General features: G+C 30.3%; 2 protein-coding genes across 5 annotated transcripts in view; one reads left to right on the forward strand and one right to left on the reverse strand.

The window, feature by feature from the left end:
• On the forward strand, positions 1 to 10,797 carry LOC126742125 (pancreatic triacylglycerol lipase-like). 3 transcript variants are annotated; one of them, XM_050448683.1, is made up of 11 exons: positions 1 to 168; positions 246 to 406; positions 493 to 621; positions 676 to 825; positions 883 to 988; positions 5,144 to 5,257; positions 5,305 to 5,558; positions 5,615 to 5,735; positions 5,789 to 5,909; positions 5,964 to 6,146; positions 10,342 to 10,797. In XM_050448683.1, exons 1-11 carry the CDS (start codon positions 39 to 41, stop codon positions 10,415 to 10,417), a joined length of 1,545 nt encoding a protein of 514 aa, XP_050304640.1. In that variant the 5' UTR covers positions 1 to 38; the 3' UTR covers positions 10,418 to 10,797. The 3 variants fall into 3 exon arrangements, with proteins under 3 accessions (XP_050304640.1, XP_050304641.1, XP_050304643.1); XM_050448684.1 differs by having other exon boundaries at positions 5,153 to 5,257; XM_050448686.1 differs by having other exon boundaries at positions 276 to 406.
• Positions 10,448 to 21,304, reverse strand: part of LOC126742126 (ras-related protein Rab-3) — a 21,107-nt gene continuing 10,250 nt past the window's right edge. For both annotated transcript variants that reach the window (XM_050448688.1, XM_050448687.1), the window contains exon 6: positions 10,448 to 17,907. In XM_050448688.1, coding sequence (XP_050304645.1) covers positions 17,761 to 17,907 — 147 coding nt within the window. In that variant the 3' untranslated portion in view covers positions 10,448 to 17,760. The remainder of the gene's footprint in view (positions 17,908 to 21,304) is intronic.

Genomic DNA, 21,304 nt, shown 5'->3' on the forward strand with positions numbered 1-21,304 from the left:
TAAGTCAATCATTGTCATTGAAATTATTTCTGTATCAAATGCGAATACATTATTTAGTATTTCTTTTGGTGATCTCGTATGAATCATTCCAACTGAACACCACCACTGGGAAAAGTAGCACATATGAGAATTCTACCGAAGCTTTACTTGATCAAACTCCTGAAGGCGGTACGTAAACGAGTAATTTCAGTCATAATCATTTTCAATAACTTCCATTCATTCATTCTCCTTTTTCATAAATTCAGGGATATTTAAAGAATGTTATGACGAACTAGGGTGTCTTGAGGCAGACCAGAGTTGGTTCCACAACCAATATCGTCCAGTCAATCTGAAACCCTCTAAACGTGAAATTGTTAAGACCCAGTTCGTTTTTATTCGCAAGAATCTTTGCTCCGATGAGGTTACTGTAAGTATAATTGCAATAAACAGGTCCTATATTCCTCTTCTTCATCTTATTCTGCTGCACCAAAATTATCTCAGTACAACTTTTAGTTTGATTTGGATTTCAAAGTTGTGACCACCACCAAGGAATCCTTAAAAAGTGCCAAGTTCAAAAACGGCGTTTTCCTGTTCATCCTGATCCACGATTTCACCAGTAACGGTTACACCGGCTGGATCAAAGTAAATCAGACGTGATTTAACCTTGTCAGCGTAAAATCGACGTTTATTTTCCAGCACATCTCCAACGTCCTTAAATTACGCACGAAAAAGTGCAACATCATATCGGTGGACTGGGGTGCCGGGGCACAACCGCCTTTCGACCAAGCCGTCGCTAATGCACGTCTAGTTGCTCTGGAAATCGTACATTTTCTTAAATTTCTAAGGGTATAACCTTCAAGGTTTAAGGGTTTCAAAGGTTAAAGGTCTAAAGGTTAATTGCAGAAACACAATGACATAGTGATGGACGAGGTTCACTTGATAGGGCATGGCCTTGGGGCCCATATAGCCGGATATGTTGGCAAAGATCATCAGGCCAGGAAAATTACAGGTAAATATACAATTTGCACTCTTGAGAAAAAAAAGGAGAAACTAATAAAGTGGAAAACAATAAAAATTATAAATAGGAAAATTGAGAAAACTAACACATATTAAACGTTTTTCCTATGAGTCCGATTTGATTGAAATTTGGTATTTCAGAATTATTTGGAAAACAATTTATAATTGAAACACGGTATTTGATGTGTTTATGTGTAAATATAAGGAAAATAATATTTATATTAGTAGGATTGATAATATACAGGGGATAATAAGGATTGAAATTATTTATAAAGAACTTTACTTTATAGTAGTAATTTTAGTATAAACGAATTTAAAGGGTTATTAGGTTTAATAAGAATGTAAATGCAGTTTAATTAATTTCTAATCATATTTAATAATTAAGAAAAAAATTATATTGCTCAAAAATGTCAAAAAACGTGTTTTTTTTGTTTTTTTTTTAACTTTAACTAATATCTCGGTTTTTGTAGCTTTTATTCATTTCGTTGATGGTTTCTTTAATTCCTTATTATTTTCCTGTAAATTCTTTATATATGATTTTATAATTGACTTTTTACGATAAAAATTTAAAAAAATCGACATAAAATATTTTCTGTTCTATGTGAATGCATACTCTTATGGGACATAATATTTAATCGTGGAAAATTTTGCGTTTTTACTAGTGTTTGAATGAACCAGAAAAAAGGAAATTTTGAATTCGGAGCATATTTTGAAAAATTTGTCATTTTGACCCCGAATTTTATTCGAAAATCGAAAAATGCAAAAAAAATAGGTTTTCCGTTCGATTTAGAGTCAAATCGTATATGTATAACCTTTTTAAAAGGAATTCTAAAATAGTACAGGACAAAAAAATTAAAAATTACAATTTTTCCATATGGCTCTTAGACTGCAATAACTCTAACAATCATTTGTCGATATATAGAGTACTGAAATCTTTTAATTTCAGTTTGCATGTAGATCAACCTACTCGTATCACTGCTAATTCAGCATCACTTTTAAATTATGTTTGCTCTACGCTCTGTGAAACGCAGGTTGCATGTAGAATTGTAAATGCCGGGTTGTCCGATCATGAGGCCGTATTATGTTCCTTTCTTCTAAGTGAAAAAAAATGTACCTCAAGAAAAAAAAAGTGCGGAAGGTTGTTCACAAGAAAAAATTTCTGTAAATTTAAAGAATGTTGTAATTCAATAGACTGGAATGGTATCATACTTGACAACGGTGATCCTTTTGAGAGTTTCCATTCAACTTTAGTGAATGTTTTTGAGTCAACTTTCCCCATGATGACAATTAGGGAAAAAAGGAGAAGACCCTGGTATAGCAGGGGTCTCTTAATTTCTGGTAAAAATCTTCGGTGTTTGCACTCCATAAGAAAGTTTGCCCTAGACAACTCCAGATTCATATCCTACTTTAATAGATATCGCAAAATTTACAGCGATACAGTGAAATTGGCAAGAAACTTATACTAGTCAAGTAAAATAAACCAATCAAGAAATAAGTCTAGAGAGTCTTGGAAAATTGTTAATGACTTACGAGGCGAACGTGGGAACCCTTCTGTTTCTAATAGCACGGTGTCGGCAGAAACACTCAATCATTTTTTCCAGGGTGTTGCTTTGGGTCTATCAATATTATTGCCTCAGTCTGTTAGAGATCCGCGCTCATACTTACACAACATTAACCCTGGAATGCTATTGTACGTAATATTTACGTGCGGACAGCACTGTTAGCAGCTGTTAAAGCCGACACGTATTTTTTACGTAGCTATAGTATTAACCGTATTTTATTTAGAACGTAATTTTGACGTGGTTATAGTGATAAGCAGTATTAGATTACCAAAAAATATCTCAAAAAAGTTTAACAGATAAACAACCTGGAAGAGCTGTTGTACCGGAGTAGTGACTCTGACGATAGCGTAGCCGATCCTAATTTTACTCCTGATGAGAACGACATTGAGGAAACGTTTGAGAATAACTTAAAAAACACCTTTTGTTAGCCAGGTACTTTTCAAATTTCTAAAAGACGTCAAAACTCTAATATTGTTCAAGCTAGGTTGTCTACCCCAAGTACTTCGGTAAGTTTGTATTTTGCTTTTTACGCCTTTGAAGTAAGTTTGTTTTTTGTAACGCCTGATCAAGTTACTCACTCTAGACTGCACAGTTGTTCCACAGGTTAAAAATGTACTAGGCAAAAATGGTTGTATGTGGAAAACTTAATTTAAAAAGAGAGGAAAAATACCATCCATAAATATTGATCATGTGAGACCAGATCCAGCACAAGAGGCTAAGGAATTGCTACAACCAGTTACACACTTTCAGTGATTTTTCCTTGATACACTTTTAAACAAAGTCTTATTTTACACAAATCAGGAAATTATAAGACAAAATAAAAATTATAAAGTGGCATCACAAACTGTATCTGAAACAAATCTGGTGGAACTTAAATCGCTTTTGGGTCCATACATACTTTCTGCTTTAAAAGACAACCACTTATCAACAAAAGTTTCCTTTAATAAAACTTTTTTAAACAAGGGACGCTTTGAATTTCTGACTAGGTAAAAGAAGTTTCAAACCAGGCACGTACAATTAATAGGGTTTAGAGGAAAATGTCCCTTCAGGATGTACATTTCAAATAAACTGTCTGGATACTGGAATAGGGTTGTAAGACCTGGTATTATTCCATATGGTACTACGTTCCAAGAATCTAGCGTGGGCCTATAAGGTTTAAAACGTTAACAAACTGCAGTTACTATTATTCAGACATTTTTATGTATATTTTGTTCCCTGATTTTGAATTAAACCCCTGACTGTTACCCCTTTTGTTATTTTCATTTATTTCATTTTATACCTTGATTAGATGGAATCTCAACACCGAGCGAAATTGCTGTATCGAAGATATACCTAACCTACAAATAAGACATCTCAAATCTTTCTCTCTTTTCTGTCGCCGTTATTTCAAATCTCTTTGAAGCATTTATCTCTTTCTAGGGATAAGGAGAAGAAAGTGGACACTCTATTGCCAGGAAGGGCCGAATGTTATCGTCGGCACAACGATAAGAACCAGGCATGGATGAAAGCGACCCAAAACTGGTATTTTTATCAGGGGTATTTACGAGGGGTGAGCCAGGTACTCGAATGCAAAGGCGGACACTGATTTTTAGACTGCTGCGGGGAAAAAAGAATAGTTTTTGTGAGAGGGCTTTCGTTGTTTTTGTGCTAAATTTGTTGTTTTGCTTTTGATAGTTACGATAATATACCGTGGAAAAAAACGAGTTTTCTTTTGGTTTTCCCACATTTTTACTAATATTTCGGCTTCTATAGCTTCAATTCAATTCGTTGACTATTTTTTTTTTATTCCTGTTTCTCCTCCTGGTAACTCTTTTAATATTTTATTACAATTTCCTTTTAATTAAAGCTGAAAATTGAAAAAAATCGGCGAAAAAAGAATACATAGATTCTTATCAGGCTTAATCTTTCCCTTTATATTGTGGCACTCGTATAAATCGTGGAAAATTTTGTCATTAAGCGTTTTTATTAGTGTTTGAATGGTCTTTGACCAGAAAAAGGAAATTTTGAATTCGGAACAAATTTTGAAAAATTGGTCATTTTGACCCCGGATTTAGTTCGAAAATCGAAAAATGCAAAAAAATTGGTTTTCCGTTCATTTTAGAGTCAAGTCGGATATAACCTTTTTAAAAGGTATTCTGAAGTAGTACAGGACAGAAAAATTAAAATTTTTCTATATGGTTTTTGATAATTCGATAGTTTAGTATAATAGGTTTTTCCAATTTTCTCCAATTCTGTGATAGATAGAATTAATTCGTTTTAACTTGCAGATACCTCGTAATATTCCCGAGAACTTTTATTCAAGACAAAAGGTTGTCAGAGTTATACTTTATTTAGAAAAAAATAAAAACCATTTTTTTATTTCATTAATATCGCGGCTTCTGTAGCTCCAATTCAATCCGTTAATGGTTTGTTTTATTTCATATTTCTTTTCCGTTGTTTATTTGCACATTTCAATATATTGGCCTTAATATAAACGCCAATATAAAATAAAGGATAATAGAAAAGATCTATGAGGCTTTTATGAAACATGATTTGCAAAAATTAGTTTTATTAAATTGTTATAACCTGAAAATAATGCTTGTAAATCTTCACAGGTTTAGATCCAACCGGTCCAAGGTTCTCAGGCATGCCAATCCACGTTAAACTAGACGCCACCGATGCCAAGTACGTTGAAATCTTACATACCGATGCGATGGACTGTAAGTAAAAAAAAATGTTTAAAACTTCCAACCCTGTTTCTTTTAAGATAATTCTCAGGGTACCAGGGAGTTGGAAGGCCATGCAGACTTCTTCATAAACAACGCAAACATACAGCCTGGATGTGGTGAGGCCCAATCCAAATATGACCTTTTGTCAATAACCAGGGGGATGTTGAAAGAAGGAGAGATCATGCCGGGGTGTAGTCACAAAAGGGCTTTTAAGTACTACATCGAATCCTTGGAAGTTGAGGATTGTACTTTCTTGGGGATTAAGTGCCAGAGCTATTCGGATTTCAAGCAGGTCCATATTGGTTCAGTAAATTCAACTGGAGTTTTCCTAACCTGGATCTGTTGTAGGGAAAATGTACCAGTTGTGGCAAAAAGGGGCGAGACTGTCGGACCTTCGGACTGGTTACTTACCCTACTGAAAACCGAGGATCGTACTTTTTGCAAACTGATGAAAGTCGGCCCTTTTGCCGTAAGATTTTCTATCGTTTTTATAGCTTCTCCCTTAAATTGTTTGTTTATAAGTGTTTCAATATCGTATCACTATCGTGCTGCAAAAGTCCAAATCCAGCTATTATGGCTTTTTCGAGTTTATAATGATAGACAAGTATCATACTGTAACCAAGTCAGCCATGGCGGAAGCCAGGTATACGAATGCCATTAAAACCCCTTATAAATTGTTAAATGTATTAAATTTAAGGCAATTTCAAGATGGAGTCAATAGTTTCGTTTTCTATGCCAAAGCACCCGAAATGATGAAGATCAAAGAGGTGAAAATCGGTTGGAAGGAGAAGACGATACGGTTTTGCTTGTTCCGTTGCTACTGGTGGGTTAACGTGAAAAAAGTGTCGTTGCGGAGTTTGAATAGTAACAAAAAGAATTGGTAAGGGCTTTGAGTAGGAAACATTTAACCTTTTCAAATTTGTACGACGATTTTCTAAAGATTCCTATTGTAGAATTGTATTGAAGAAGCAGTGTGAGTAGCCAAATGTTACGAATCACTATACAATTTTTCCATTCTCACTTTACTGTACAATTTCTGAATTTGTTCCTCCTATTTTTCACACTATTCTTCTTATTAGGATATTTTTACACTAAAGTTTCCCTTTTAAGAATTCTAAGTGATAAAAGACTTCTTATAAAATTTTTAAAAGAAACCTTCACCTTAAAAAGAGAAATGTACTAAGGAAGCCTTGTGCATGGCCATAGGATATGCACCACTATGGTATTTTCCCCATTTGTATAATTTTTATATTTCAATTAACTCATTTTAGGAGTTCCTAGTGACCACGCATTATTAAGTTTAACAATTTATTCCAGGCACTTGATATTAACTTAATTTTAGCACCTTAAATCCTTACTTATTTTAAATAAGTCTTTAAAAGTGCATTCATTCTTAAATATTATAAAAAAGAATATTTATGTGTGCATAACTAAAGTGAATATGATCCTCGTTTCTTTTGATAAAGCTGTTGTTAATTTGAAAACCGCTTTTACAAATACCATTTAATGTTCATAGAAATTAAGCGAAACATCTTAATAAATAGAAGAACAATATTTGTTTATGCATAACCAAAATAAAAGATATCATAATATGAATTCGTTTTCAGTTTCTCTTATTATGGCTTATATTAAGGTTTATTCTTCTTCACTTTTTTGTGAAGTGATCCATCATTGCAACTAGAATATGATTATTAATAGGAAAGATTCATATTTAAAATAATAATTGCAATCATTCAGTTAAAAAATCAATTGAAAAAAAATTATAATTAAAGGAAATAATATTTTTTAATGCATAACATAAATGGATACGATCCTCTTTTTTATATAATGAAACATTACTGTTTTTTTTTGCCTTATTTTAAATTTTTGGCCCAGATTGTGCATCATTAAAAATTGCTTAAACTTATATCTAAATATTAGTTCATAGAAGAGATCAACAATTTCAATTTTTTAAGGCAAAAATTAATTGCAATTATTCAATTATAAGACAAATTAACAAAAATGATAAATAAAGGGAATAATATTTAAAAATGCATAACCAAAATGGAGGCTTTGCTTCACTTTTCCCCTTGTGACAATTTACACTAATTGTTTAGGCATTAAAAGTGATTATTATTTAATGCCTTTTATACCGAGTCCAGGCATTTGGTTTTTTTCTATGTATGAATAATTTTTTTTATATATTTCAGGCAAATATAAAAAATAATAAAAGAAAATATAATTTTCAGGCATCAAAATCAGTTCATATATAAATAATTATAATAAATTATAGAAAATAGAATTCATATTAAAATTAAAAAAAAAAAAATAAGAAAATTTTTTACCTTACTGTAAATAAATTAATTTGTGAGGAGGCCTGTTAATTATTTATTTATTTTCTTTATATTATATAATGTATTTTTAAAGTATATAAACATTAAGTGACCATATTTACTTATACTGTATCAGATTAGTGCAAAGGAGCCGAGGTATTATTAATATCGTATTTCATATTTTTATAAAATAATTTACTGATGTTCATACATTTATTTAACCAGAGTAATTTTTTAAATTTTTCACATTTTTTAGACTCACTTTTTATTTCTTTTAGGCATTGAATTTTTTTTTTATTCTTAGATTAAAACTTATTAATTGGTCAATTTGTTTCTTTATATCCTTCAAACCCTTGACTTTATTTTCTGGTCTTTGGAATAATTTTGTTTGTCTTTGTCTTGTTTTAGAGTTGATTTTTTTTCTTATTTAGTTCAGAAATTTAAAGTGGTTATATTGAAGTTTTCTCCTGTACTTGCATAGAAATTTTTTAAGTCTTCCAGACTCCCAGAATCATTTTTTTATACTTTCCAGGATATATAAACTGGAAGAAAAAACCTACAAATTAAAAAACTTAATTAATTCTATTACAAGTGTCTGAGGGATTTAGAAGCTTAGATAAATATAATCCTAGGAATATCGTCTTTTCTTACTTAATATACAGGGTGCCTCCGATTAAGTCGGCACTATTGGTATCTTTGTTAATATTTTAGATACAGGGTCAGTTACATTAGCAAACTAGTAGGATTTTTTCTGTTGATTAAAATGGTGAAAACAGAAAAAAATTGAACATCACGTTTTCGAGAAAATGTGAAAAATGTACTTTTGTTAAATGGAATCCCCTGTATATTTTTACATAAATCAAAAGATAATAATTTTCTTAATAAAAAAAAATTATTTACACTAATAGCCTAAAGCTAAAAATAACAAAGTTATAGCGATATTAATAATTTTGTCAAATTTAGGCAAGTGGCCAACTTGCCTTGCCAACCAACTTGAACTTTCTGACAGCAAAATAAATATATCATTGTTTGAATAATACAATGACAGTAGCCGTGTAGATTTTATTAAATAAAGAAATACTGACAGTTACATGTTAGCAAAGTTTGTGATTTTTGTAAAATCTAAATTAGTAAGATGCCTTTTACACATATTGAAAAATGTGATATGTTAGAATGTTACCTTGTATGTCGAAAAAATAGTGACAGAGCGCTAGAAAAGTACCGCCAGAGATTCCAGACTCGTAACCTGCCAAACCGTAGATACTTTTTAATTCTCTACAGAAAATTTAGAAGTAACGAAAACGTGTTTAAAAGACCTAGAAGAAGGAACCAATTTATAGTAAGCGAGGATGTTGAAATTTCTATTTTGGCATATTTTGAAGCTCATATTATGGAAAACTCAACTAGAGATTTAGCAAGAGCTTACGGTGTGAGCTTAGTAACAATTTGGCGGGTCTTAAAGAAACACAAATTTGTGCCATATAAGTATCGACCAGTACAAACATATGAAGCTAATGATAATATTTTAAACCGTATAATTTGAAGCGACGAAGCTAATTTTTCAAATAAAGGTATGTTTAATCGTAAAATGTACCCTATTGGTCCCAAGAAAATCTTTTCCTTACTGATCCTAGAAATCCTCAAAATCAATTTAGTATAAACGTATGGTACGGCTTAATAGGAAGTCAAGTAATAGGACCTGTGTTTTATGATGGCACTTTGGCTGGAAGGAGATATGTTGATCTCATATTATTTGGAGCGCTGGAAGATTATTTATATAATGTTAACTTGAAGAGACGGCAACAAATCTATTTTCTCCCCATCAATTAAATGATGTAAGAATATTACTTAATAGACTGTTTGACGATAAATGGATTGCGACACGTGGCCCGATTGGTTGGCCACCTAGGTCACCAGACTTAACCCCTCTAGATTTTTATTTTTCGGGTTACATAAAAAATAAATTGTATAAAAAAAATACAGAACCGTTGATGAACTTTAAACACATATTAGGCAAATAATTGGATCAATAGGTAGAAGATCAATCTTAAAAGCTACAAGACGTGTGCTTAAGTGTGCTCAGAAATGTATTGAACAAGATGGCGATGTTTTTGCTCATTTATTGTAAATTTGTAGTTTTTTTTATCCCTTCCCAGCATTTGAAATGTATGGTCACCTTTTTATTCTAACTGAAATTTGCAAGAATTTTCATATTAATTATAAGATAGTAGTAAGGATCTATCGAGAGTCTTAAAGTGAGAAGGATTGGTTCGGATTTACTTACATTTTATAAAATATTAAACGAAAACTTTTGAATGCTTTGGTTATTTTTGAAAAATATACCATTCAATGTTAATATTAATAATAGATGTTAGAATAGTGCTATGTTTCGATCATCCAAATTACGGTTTCTTTTTTCCAATTACCAGAATGATGAGAGCATTTAATAAACTTAATCGTGACCCTTCGTAGATAACTTTATTAATTAATTTAAATTAAAACTTAAGGAACTGAAGTGTTGAAATTGTCTGTAAGGTTGCTTTTTAAGTTTTTTGTAATTTTTTGCTGTAATTCCATCCGCATTTCTTGAGATATAAAAAGTCCTTTTTACAGTTAATGTCACTCAATGATTTTTTCACCATTATAAATCTAAGATAAGTTAGTCTTTCTCTAATTCTTTAATGAAAATTATCATCTAATTTCAAAGTAAAAACTATAAAAAAGGAATTCTTAGATTAACACTTTTTCCGATTTTCTCCACAGGAAAGAAATGGACTTTTGCCCCAAAAGCGGTTTCTCGATCAGAAGTGGCGAGTATATCGAGTTTGTCGCTTGCTAACCCCCCCAAACAAGAAAAAATCACACAACAAACTTTATTAGGCGTGTACGCTAATTTATTTTACATAATAAACCCATAAAATAATTTACAATATTCATATTATATTTAATTTAACAGGGACTTCGTTTCGTACACTTCAATGATTATTATTATTATTATAAGTTTTCTTTATATTATTATATAAGGTATTTTTGAAGTATATAAACAATTGATTATACTAACAGTTAGCGATCATATTTACCAGTAAGTACGTACATCCTAAGCAGTATGTTTAGCATGGAACTTAATACTGAATGTGCGATTATTGTTAAATTATAGAAAATTATATAGTGCCTGTATTTAATTTGTCTATTTAAAATATATCATGTATTGTCTATGTACATGTTGCATTCTTTCGCTATTAAGCAATTTTTTTCTATAATAATGGGATGCCTTTTAGGCCTAAGATATGTCAAAAAAATGTATCAAGGAAATAATAATAAATTTTATTGTCCTAGGATGACAAAAATATTTAAAAACAAAAAAACAGCATTAGCATAACAATTAGTTGAGGGTTGTCTAACCTACGGTAATTAAAATATAAATATCAATTTCATAACAACAATATGCTACATACGGTTTTCTAACTTTTAGTTTCTGATTTATTTTCACACATAAAATTAAAGACAGTTTATAAATTTCTTATGTATAAATTTATAAACAGCCTTTTTCCCTACATAAGCATACACAATGAGAACATAACGGCATAACGTTTTAATGCTACAATTTGATTACAAATTCTAAAAGTTTACTTCTGGCTTTTTATACATAGAGTTTTCTAGTATTGACGAGAATTTACTTATGAATTATTAATGGCTTCTTTTATAGACAACATTTGTTGGTATCATATACCTTCTAAGTTAGCTAGTTTGTCTATAAAAGAGTTTGGTTAGGGTGGGTTAGCTTTATATTTAACAAATAAGGAAATTTATTTTTCGTGGGTTTGAATGCCTGATATGGATATGTGCACTTGGAACTGTGGTAAATGGGAGATGCCCATTTCAGAGTTGTTTGAGAAAATGAATAAAAATTAAAATAATTAATAATTTTTAAGAGAGTTATTTTTTAAATATTTCGGCAAGATGTTCATAATTCAAAAATTGTAGGTATTTGAAATGTTGGCCAGGGATTCTTGTCGTTGCCTAATGTATTTTTTACATATATTTTAGGACATAGTTATAGTGCTCTTAGAATAATATAAAGCCTACTAATCATACAGTTAAATGCATAAGACAGACAGCTCAAATATATAATTCGGTGTTACCTAAGGGTATTATTGAATTTAACAATTTACCAGTAAATATTAAAAACTGTGATAACTTAAACCAGTTCAAACGGCTCGTGAGGGAATATGTTCAAAATAACTGTTATCTCACTCCAAGAATTAGAAGAGGATGGTAATAAAGTGATATTTTTCTAGTATAATCAGACCAGTTAAACCCGAAAAACACTTTTTCCAGGGGATCCAGACACTATTAAAGAAACGAGACGATGATATAAGAAGTGAGTTAAAAAAATTGATTCTCATTGATATATCCTCAGTTCAGTCTCAAAATTAGAAAATTATTGGGACAGAGTGATATTTTTCTGATTTAATCTGGGATATATATATAATCCAGGGTGACGTTAAGGACGTTTGAGGCCTCAAATATCAACTTTTTAATTAATCGAGTACCTAAGAGAATGAACCCATTTGGGGGGATTTGAACTGGTGAAACAAGCGAGTGATTTTTTTTTTAAGAAATGCCAGGAAAGTCGATTTTTTTTTTGCAATTTTCTCCTAAACCGTAAGGAAAATTGACGTTGTTGTTTTTGTATCGGGTTCTATGGGAAGGTGGCTAAAGAAATGGTAGAATAGGGTTTTGCCCTAAATTGCATAATAAGAGAGCTATGAGGGATTTTTTAAAAGCGACTTTTGGGGCAGAAAACTTTGAAAAATTCAAATTTAAGCAAAAAAAATTTGTTATAATAAAAAACTGTTTATATTTCTTTTTTAAGTTTTATGTTCTCTATCATGCGTTGATTGTTATTGTTATTCTTACTGTTGGTTTTATTTATTTTTACAATTTTAATAACTTTTTAAATTTAGCTTTATTTTTTAGGTTTAGGATTTATGTTTTTTATCATAGTGATTGTTATTTTTTTTCATTTTATTTATTGATATGACTATTTTTTTCTGACTTTTATTAAAATTTTATTTTAGAATTAAGTTTTTATCTTAATTTTATATTTAATGTCAAGGATATTTTATTTAATTTTGTAGATTTTATTTTTACAATCTTTTATTTATTTAAGTTTAGGTCTAAGGTTTATGTACTGTTTCTACAATGCACCTTTATCGTATAACATTTATTTTTATTTTGATCTGTGTCCACGTTAGCTAGACCTCCTTTTCGATTCGACATTTGTACATACGTAGAATGATTTTTTTAGTTATTGGTTATTAATCAAACATTATCATTAATAATTTTTTTGTATGTAGCACTCTTTTCTAAATAAAAAAAGATTATTATTATAGTTATAATCATACTATAGTTATTACAGGGGAACTGTGATAATTAAATATGACTTAAAGTTTCTCACTTGTAGCTTTTTCTTCTTATATTCGTCGTTTTATTTCGAACAACATAAATAACTGAATGCCTATTTTAGGGTTTTTTGAAAAAATTAATAAGAATTATCTTTAATAATTTTAAAATAAAACAATTAAATAGAATAAACAAATTAAAACAAAAAACATTTTTTTTGATTTTTTTTAGAACATATTGGTTCAAAAAAATCCAAAAAGATAAATATTTGCAAATTTTCAAAAAATTATTCACTCAAAGAAACTTTTCCATTTTTCCCACTTTTTTTGAAAAATTAACATTAAGTTGCCTTTTTTTTTGTGAAAATTGACTTTTTTTTTTAAATATTACCGACATGCTATGACACTCCTGAAATGCCAAAAAAGGTGGATTTTTGAAAATTTCTTGATAGATTCTTAAGCCAAAATACAAAGACCGCTACAAGTATTTCTGCGTTTTTTGAAAAACTAGGTAGAAACAAAAAAATTAAAAAGGTGATTTTTTTATTGAAATTTCAAAATGACCATAACTCAAAAACCAAGCCAAGTAGAATTTTGCAAATATATGCAAAAAGTTTCAAATTTTGATTAATTTTTTTTTTTGCAAAATAAACGAAAAATTGGGAGAAAATAATTTTTTGGAAAAGAAGTTTATGATTTTTCAAAAAATCCCATAAGCAAGACACTCAAAAACTAGAAAGTGTAGATGTTTTGAAATTTTGTCCAAAGACTTTTTAATTAAAATTATTAGACAGTTGATATAAACATTTTTGGAAAATGAACGAAAAACTAAAAAAAATATTTTTTTGAAAGAGGATTTTTTTTAATTCCACCTATTTGAGGCACTTGCTGCTCTTGACACCTATTTGAGGTTTTTTGAAAAATTACCGAAGATTTGATTTTTTTTTTTTTAATTATAATTTTGTTGAAAATCTCACTCAAAAAAATAGAAAGAGTAGATTTTTGAAAATCTATCCCGAAACTCTTCAATTAAAATTATTTGACACGTGTTTCAGGTTTATGTAAAAAATTTATAGAAAATTGATTTCTTAAAAAAATCATAAGTTTTTTTAAAAAACTCACTATCTCTATAACTCAAAAATTAGAAAGAGTAGATTTTTGAAATTACCAAGGATTCTATGATTGAAATTATTAAACACGTCCTTCAGGATTTTTTAGAAGGTCAACAAACAAATTAATAAAAAAATATTTTTTTTATAAAAGGGAATTTTTGCAAAAATTCTACCAACATGTCCATAAGTCAAAAACCAGTTAAAGTAGATTTTTGAAATTTTATCCAAAGGCTCTTCAAATAAAATTAAGTGACTATTTCAGGTTTTTTTTAATAATTTACAAAAAGTAGATTCTTTTGAAAATTTGTTTTTTTATTAAAAATTTCATCAGAGCTATAACTCAAAAATCACAAAGAGTGTATTTTTGAAATTTTATGCTATGCCTCTTTTATTGAAATTATTAGATACTTACTTCAGAATTTTTAGCAAAATTAATGAGAGGCTGAAAAAAAAAAGATTTTTGTAAAATCTTGTTATCTCTATAACTCAACAACTAGCAAGAGTATATTTTTGAAATTTTTTTCAAAGACTTTTTAATTAAAATCATGAGATACGACAAAGAAGGTTTTTGAAAGGCTTTTCTATGACAGATTAGTAAAATACTTTGAATTTAACAAACTCTTTTCACCAAGTCAGTATGGTTTTCTTCAAAATAAGTCTACAGAAACGACCCTTTTCGAAGCACTTACCTACATAAATAAAAGTCTAGACTCGGGTCTGGAAACCTTTGGAATTTTCTACGACTTAAGCAAAGCGTTCGATGTAATTGATGGAGAAATACTAAAACAAAAGCCTACGGCATTTATGGGCCACCTTTAGACTGGCTAATTTCTTATATTTCTGACAGAAAATAATACGTTCAAATCACTAACAAACTAAATGAAATGGAAAACCATCCTTTTAAGTCATCAACACTTGATGTTAAATCTGGAGTTTCCCCCCTGGGAACTTCTGTCACCACTTCTTTTTCTTATATTTTGTAACGATCTTTCTAATAACATAATAAGAAGCAAAATGGTTTACTATTAAACGCCGAGAAGTCAACGGTATCAAAATAACCGTTAAAAACCCTCAAAGTGCCCTCGTAAAAACTGATGTCTAATTAATAAAAAATGAAAACTTCACTAAATTTCTAGGTTTACATATCGATAGCAGGCTAACTTGGGACACCCACATCGATCACATAGCGAAAAGCTTGGCAACGTTGTGCTTTGTTGTAAGTAACACGTATAGTAAGCAAGGATGTTGTTCTGAAGGACTCTATATTCATGCCCACGTTCTAAGTCGACTTTCTTATGGTATCATCAACTGGGGGACTTCTTCTGAGCTGGAGCGTTTACTTGTCCTACAGAAACGCATGATCAGAACGCTAGATGGAGCTGGGTTTTTAGACCATGCTGCACCTTTGTTTAAAAAACACCGTATAATGACAGTATATTTGTTATACTTCTATAAACTTTTGGTTTTTGCAAAAATAGACAGTCATTACTTTACAAGGAACGCAGACTTTAATATGGGTATGCCTACAAGATATCACCAAGATCTCAACATTTTGCACCATAATACGACTCTATTTAAAAAGAGTACGATTTTCGTAGCGTCTAAAGCGTTTAATAAATTACCAAACTGCATAAAAACAATTCAAATAAAAAATAAAGAAACTCCTTTTAGATAATCCTTTATACCGTCATAATGACTATTACTCTTTGAACCTAAAAAATGGAAAATCTGTGCAAGTTTAGTCCCTAGTCTATAGTGTTTTAGCCTTTAAGTCTTCTTTTGTAAGTTCGTTTTAATAAGTATTGTTAGTATATGTACGTCTTTATTTAACTTTTAATTATTAATGACTTTAGTGTATACATTTAGGTAAGGCTTGAAATTGACGCATGCTATGTTCATTGTTGAACCTTTGTAATGAAGAATTTTAAATAAAAAAAAATAAAAAAACAAGGTTGATTTTTCAAAATTCATCCCAAGACTCTTCGATTAAAACTATTTGAAACGTGTTTCAGGTTTTTTTAAAAAGTTGACAAAAAGGTAATTTTTTTTTAATTCTTTTGATTTTAAAAATCTCACCTTGCCTGGAACTCAAAAACCACAAGAAGCGGATTTTTGAAATTTTGTCCTTGGTGATACTGGCTTTACAATTTTTAGGAATATTAATAGAAAACTGGAAAAACAAAATATTTTTTTGAAAAAGGTGTTTTTTTTCCAAAAATTCAACTACCATAACCCGAAAACCAGTAAGAGTAGATGTTTAAAATGTTGTCCGAAGGATCTTGTATTATAATTATATTGTTTTTTGAAATTATTGGACACGTATTTCAGATATTTCTCAAAAAATTAAAAAAAGTTGATTTCCTGGAAAAAAAAATTTCAAAAATTTCACTATGTGTAAACCCAAAAACCATGAAGAGCAGATTTTTTAATATTCATGCAAAGACTCTTTGATTTAAATCATTAAGCACATGCTTCAGAATTTATTAGAATAATAACTTAAAATCGGAAAAAAATTATTTTTTGTAAGAATGACTTTTTTGAAAAAATCGCACCAGCATGTCCATAACTCGAAACCCAAAAAAGGTGGATTTTTCAAAATTTATCCAAAGATTCTTTAATTAAAATTATTAAACACATGCTTTAGGATTTTTTGGAAAATGAACGGAAAACTGGAAAAAACCTATTTAATAAACTAACTAAACTTAATTTTTGGGAAAAGGGAATTTTTTTCCAAAAATCCCACCATATCCATAACCCATATATCAAGAAGGAAGATTTTTAAAAATGTATGCCAAGTCTCTTTGATTTAAATCATAAGACACTTGCTTTTGGATTTTTTGGAAAATAAACAAAAAACAGTAAAAAATTCGTTATTTTCAAAAATACTGATTGTTTCTTAAAAAATCTTCAATAATTTGATTCTTGGATCAGCAGACTCTTGGATTAAAATCACGAGACAGAACCTTATTTCAACATTTTTTGATAAATAAAAAAAGTAATGAAAAAAACATGTTTTTTTTATTTTTTTACTATACGTCTCTTTAATTCCTCATCATCAAAATTCTTTATCTCTAAATTCCAAAAACAACGTTCGAATCACAAAAACATCTTTGTAAAAATCCCTAACCAACTGCACCACCCTAACCACACAACGATAAAAGCTCTAGAGCCCCAACTACTACGATCAAATAATATTTCGTTGAAGCATCGTTAATATTCCTGTTTAATGCGCTTTTATACCTTAATAGTTGAGAAAAAGTTAATCAAAATTTGGTAGTCATCAGTCTCATTAGTTAAGGACATTCGTGCATTTTGTACGGCCCCTTAGGGAAGCCTCTACAAAACGCAAATTCCCAAAAAAAAGACTGCGAATTAGTAGCATTACAATAATAACTTGTCTGGTCATTGTATATAGGGAAAAGTTAGTTTTGAACATGGAAATTACATACATACAGCACAATAACTCAAAAAGAAAGTACAATTTAGAGCCAGTTTAGTAGTTAAACATGCACACCACGATTGATCTAATATAAATAACGATTAATGGCAGTTTAAAAATTAAAAAACATTGACTTTTTTTTTGTTGAGGTACATTTTCAGCTGCCTAATTGTTTTGCCACTACTAAACTGTCGCAAAAACTGTACAGCGGTTAACTGGTAAGGTATTAACAGTTGCAGTTGCCTGTTTGGGGCCCTTGGGGCGCGTCGGTTAGCCGTTGGCCCTTACCAGAACCCGCCATTAGGGTTGGGTCTGTGTCTAAACTATCCGACATCTTGTCGCAGATTATGTCCACGAGACGTTCGAATACGGCCTGGAAAAAAACGGGTTCGGTTTATTGATTATTTTTGTTTAATTTTGTTTTATTAAATTTTATTGTAAACATCCCTTAACCCAAGGAAACTCAAAAAAATTATTTGGTACTAAATAGTTTTGTTTTATCACAAATATATTAAGGAAGCAAGTTATTTTTTAAATTAATTTCATTTAAATTTGCCGCCTATTGGTCTTTTCTTACAATTTGATTTAACCACATTAATGCATGCTAGAATTTTACCCAAATCGCTTCCTACCATGTACATTATCGTATTATCCGTAAATAAAACTGTTTTACTTATTGTTGTTACTTTAATTATATCATTTGTGTATAATAAGAAAAGCACAGGTCCCAACATAATTTTCTGAGGAAAGTCATGGTTTTTATATTTCACAACCTGCTTTCTGTTATGTAAATGTAAGTTGAACCACTTTACAACCACTAATTCCCGTTTTTTTTATAAAAAAATTATATTTATCGTTTAAAAGGCTCTATAGAAATGCAAAAATACTGCTAGAATAAAATTGCCATTAATAATTTCCCTACTAAAATCATCACTGATTTTTACAATAGCAGATTCACACTAGTGGTGCACACAAAAGTCCATTGATTTTTTACCACAATCTATACTTGCAATAAATATCCAGTTGATTTTTTACAATTAATTCAAGCGACTTTATTGACCTCACTAGCTAGTTTTGTATTAATTAGAACAAACTAAAAAGAATATATAAATTTGAAATTGATACTTTTTTCTAATTTTCCTTTATTAAATTAGACACGGTTAAAAGGCACTAAAAAAAGTACCGTGAAATGGGGTGAATTTGATTGAATTGGTTGAATATTGACATAATGCCGAGAGTTTATAAGAGAAAAGTTGGGGCACGAAGGTACAAAGACTACGGTCAAGAGTCCATAGAAAAAGCGTTAGAAAAGGTCATAAATGAAGGGTGGAGTTTTCGTAAAGCTGCAAAATGGTTCAAGATTTCTTACGGGACCTTAAATAATAGATACCATTGGTGTCATGTTAAAAGTAACGGCGGGCAAACCGTTTTTAGCTCCAATGAAGAGCAATCAATTCTTAAATGTGTTGCTATTTGTGGCGAATGGAGGTTTCCTCTTAATTTAACAGATTTAAGGCATATGGCAAAAAACCTGCTAGATACCCAAGGTCGTTCAGTGGCAAAATTTAAGGATAATTTACCCGGTACCGATTGGGTATTTTCGCTGTTAAAAAGACATGACAATGTAATAACTCAAAGGCTTGCAGCTAATAACAAAAGGGCTCGTGCTGATGATTCGAGGCAAACATTAACTGGATATTTAGAAAACCTTAAAACAACTTTAAATGGTATTCCGTCGTGCAACGTATATAATTATGATGAAACTAATTTACTTGACGACCCTGGGCGCAAAAAACTAATATATTCCCGTGGAGTAAAATACCCTGAACGAGTGTGCAATTTTACTAAATCTGCAACCTCAGTAATGATGTGTGGTTCTGCAGTAGGAGTTCTTTTGCCACCATATGTAATTTATCGAGCAGAAAAAATGTGGGGGCAGTGGACTGAACAAGGACCAAAATTAGAACCCTGTTGCATAGATAGATGCTGTGCAGCTAGATCACAATACAACCAAACGTCACATGGGTGGATGGACGCCGAAACTTTTAATGACTGGTTTAGGTCTGCGTTTTTTCCACATGCCAAAAGACAGTAAGGGCGAAAAATTCTAATAGGCCAGAATAATTCAGCCAGGGAAAAGTGTGACAGTCCAAAATGATTCCAACAGTTCAGACAGCGACGTTGAAGAGCCTATAACAAATGATAATTCCGACGATGACATGACCGCCGACGATCTATTTATCCAGTTGCAGGAAAACGAAGAAATTGAATATTTGGAAGTGAGTCAAAGTGAGATCAAAATTGGGACATTTTTATTGCTTAAAGGGTTGGGGGGCATGCGAAAAAGTGTTAGCTATCGTTACATAGCGAAAACGAATTCGAAGTTCTGGGACTAAAATCTGTCGATGGAAGAAAAACTGTTTTTAAACCACAAGAAGGCGACGAGTTTTCCATAGAGTTGGCAGATATAATTGCTATTTTGCCAGAACCTGCCGCTGAATGCGTCAAAGGTTAAATCATTTATCAATTCAAAAAAGCAGTAGATATCTAGGAGATGTAAATCCTTACTATACGCATTACTGCTTCTATCTATTAATTGAAGATTTGTTTCTTTACTTTTTGAATGTCTTTTATAAGTTTTTGTATTTTTAAACAAGTGTTTTTAATAAAGTATTAAAAAACTGCAATGTTTCTTTTTTATTTTACCTAAACCAATTAGTGGAATTTTATGACTGATCAATTTCACCCCAAAACCTAGAATTATCTGTAACTTTTAAACGGATTGATGAACTTAAGCGGGGGTTAAATTGTTCATAATGAATTTTAAGACATTGCAAGAAGAATACAATTATATGGCACTGATCAAAGTCACCCCCCTTTTGGTATGAAATTGATCACAACTTATTTTGGCATTTTTTTAAACAACTTTAAATTTAGAGCAGATACGATTGCAAAATCCTTTTACGGCATCCATACACAATCATTTATGATTAATTTTAATATCGATACGCAGTGAATTTTTCTTCGCTTTCTTGATTTTCCTTGGATTTGAATTTTTTTTAATATTAATATTTTCAAAACATTACAAGTGAGTGTAAGAAATTCAAAAAGCTGTAAACGGATTTTTTTAATTAAACCTTTAATTTACTCTCTTTTTCCAAAATCATTCCTTAATTTAAAAAAAAATCAAAGTAGAACCGCAAGAAACTTAAAAATAGTGAAACTTATATTTGGTAATTTTTTTATTGCATTTTCTCGAATATCAATCTAACCTGTAAAATGATTCATTTCATATTTTTCCCTTTAACAAGAATAAATAAGGAATTTAGATGATATAATGGAAACTCTCGGGAAGTCAGTAATAATAGAAAAATAAGTCGAGAAAAAAAATTAATTTTAAATTAATCACAGGTAAAAAGAAACAATTAAAAAAAATCTGAACATTTCCAAAACATAAAAATAAAATGACTAGAAACCAAAGTGATTTCTCCATTTTTTCTTGGGTTTTTTGGCAACTTTTCTTTGTTTTCCTTGGATTGGAATTTTTTTTTTAATAATAATATTTTCAACTTTTTTACTCGATCTTTGCGAAAAATCCAAAAAACACTTCGCATAACTTTTAGATTTAGTTACATATATAAAACTTTTATATTATTATTATTTTTTAGGCTTTTGTTTCTAGTTATTATGCCAATAAATAAAGATTATATTATATTACTAGTGAGTAAACATGTTTTTTTTATTAATCTTGTATTTACGTCCCTTTTTTC

The sequence above is a fragment of the Anthonomus grandis genome, chromosome 11 (genome assembly GCF_022605725.1).
Source record: "Anthonomus grandis grandis chromosome 11, icAntGran1.3, whole genome shotgun sequence".
NCBI classification, from domain to species: Eukaryota; Metazoa; Arthropoda; class Insecta; order Coleoptera; family Curculionidae; genus Anthonomus; species Anthonomus grandis.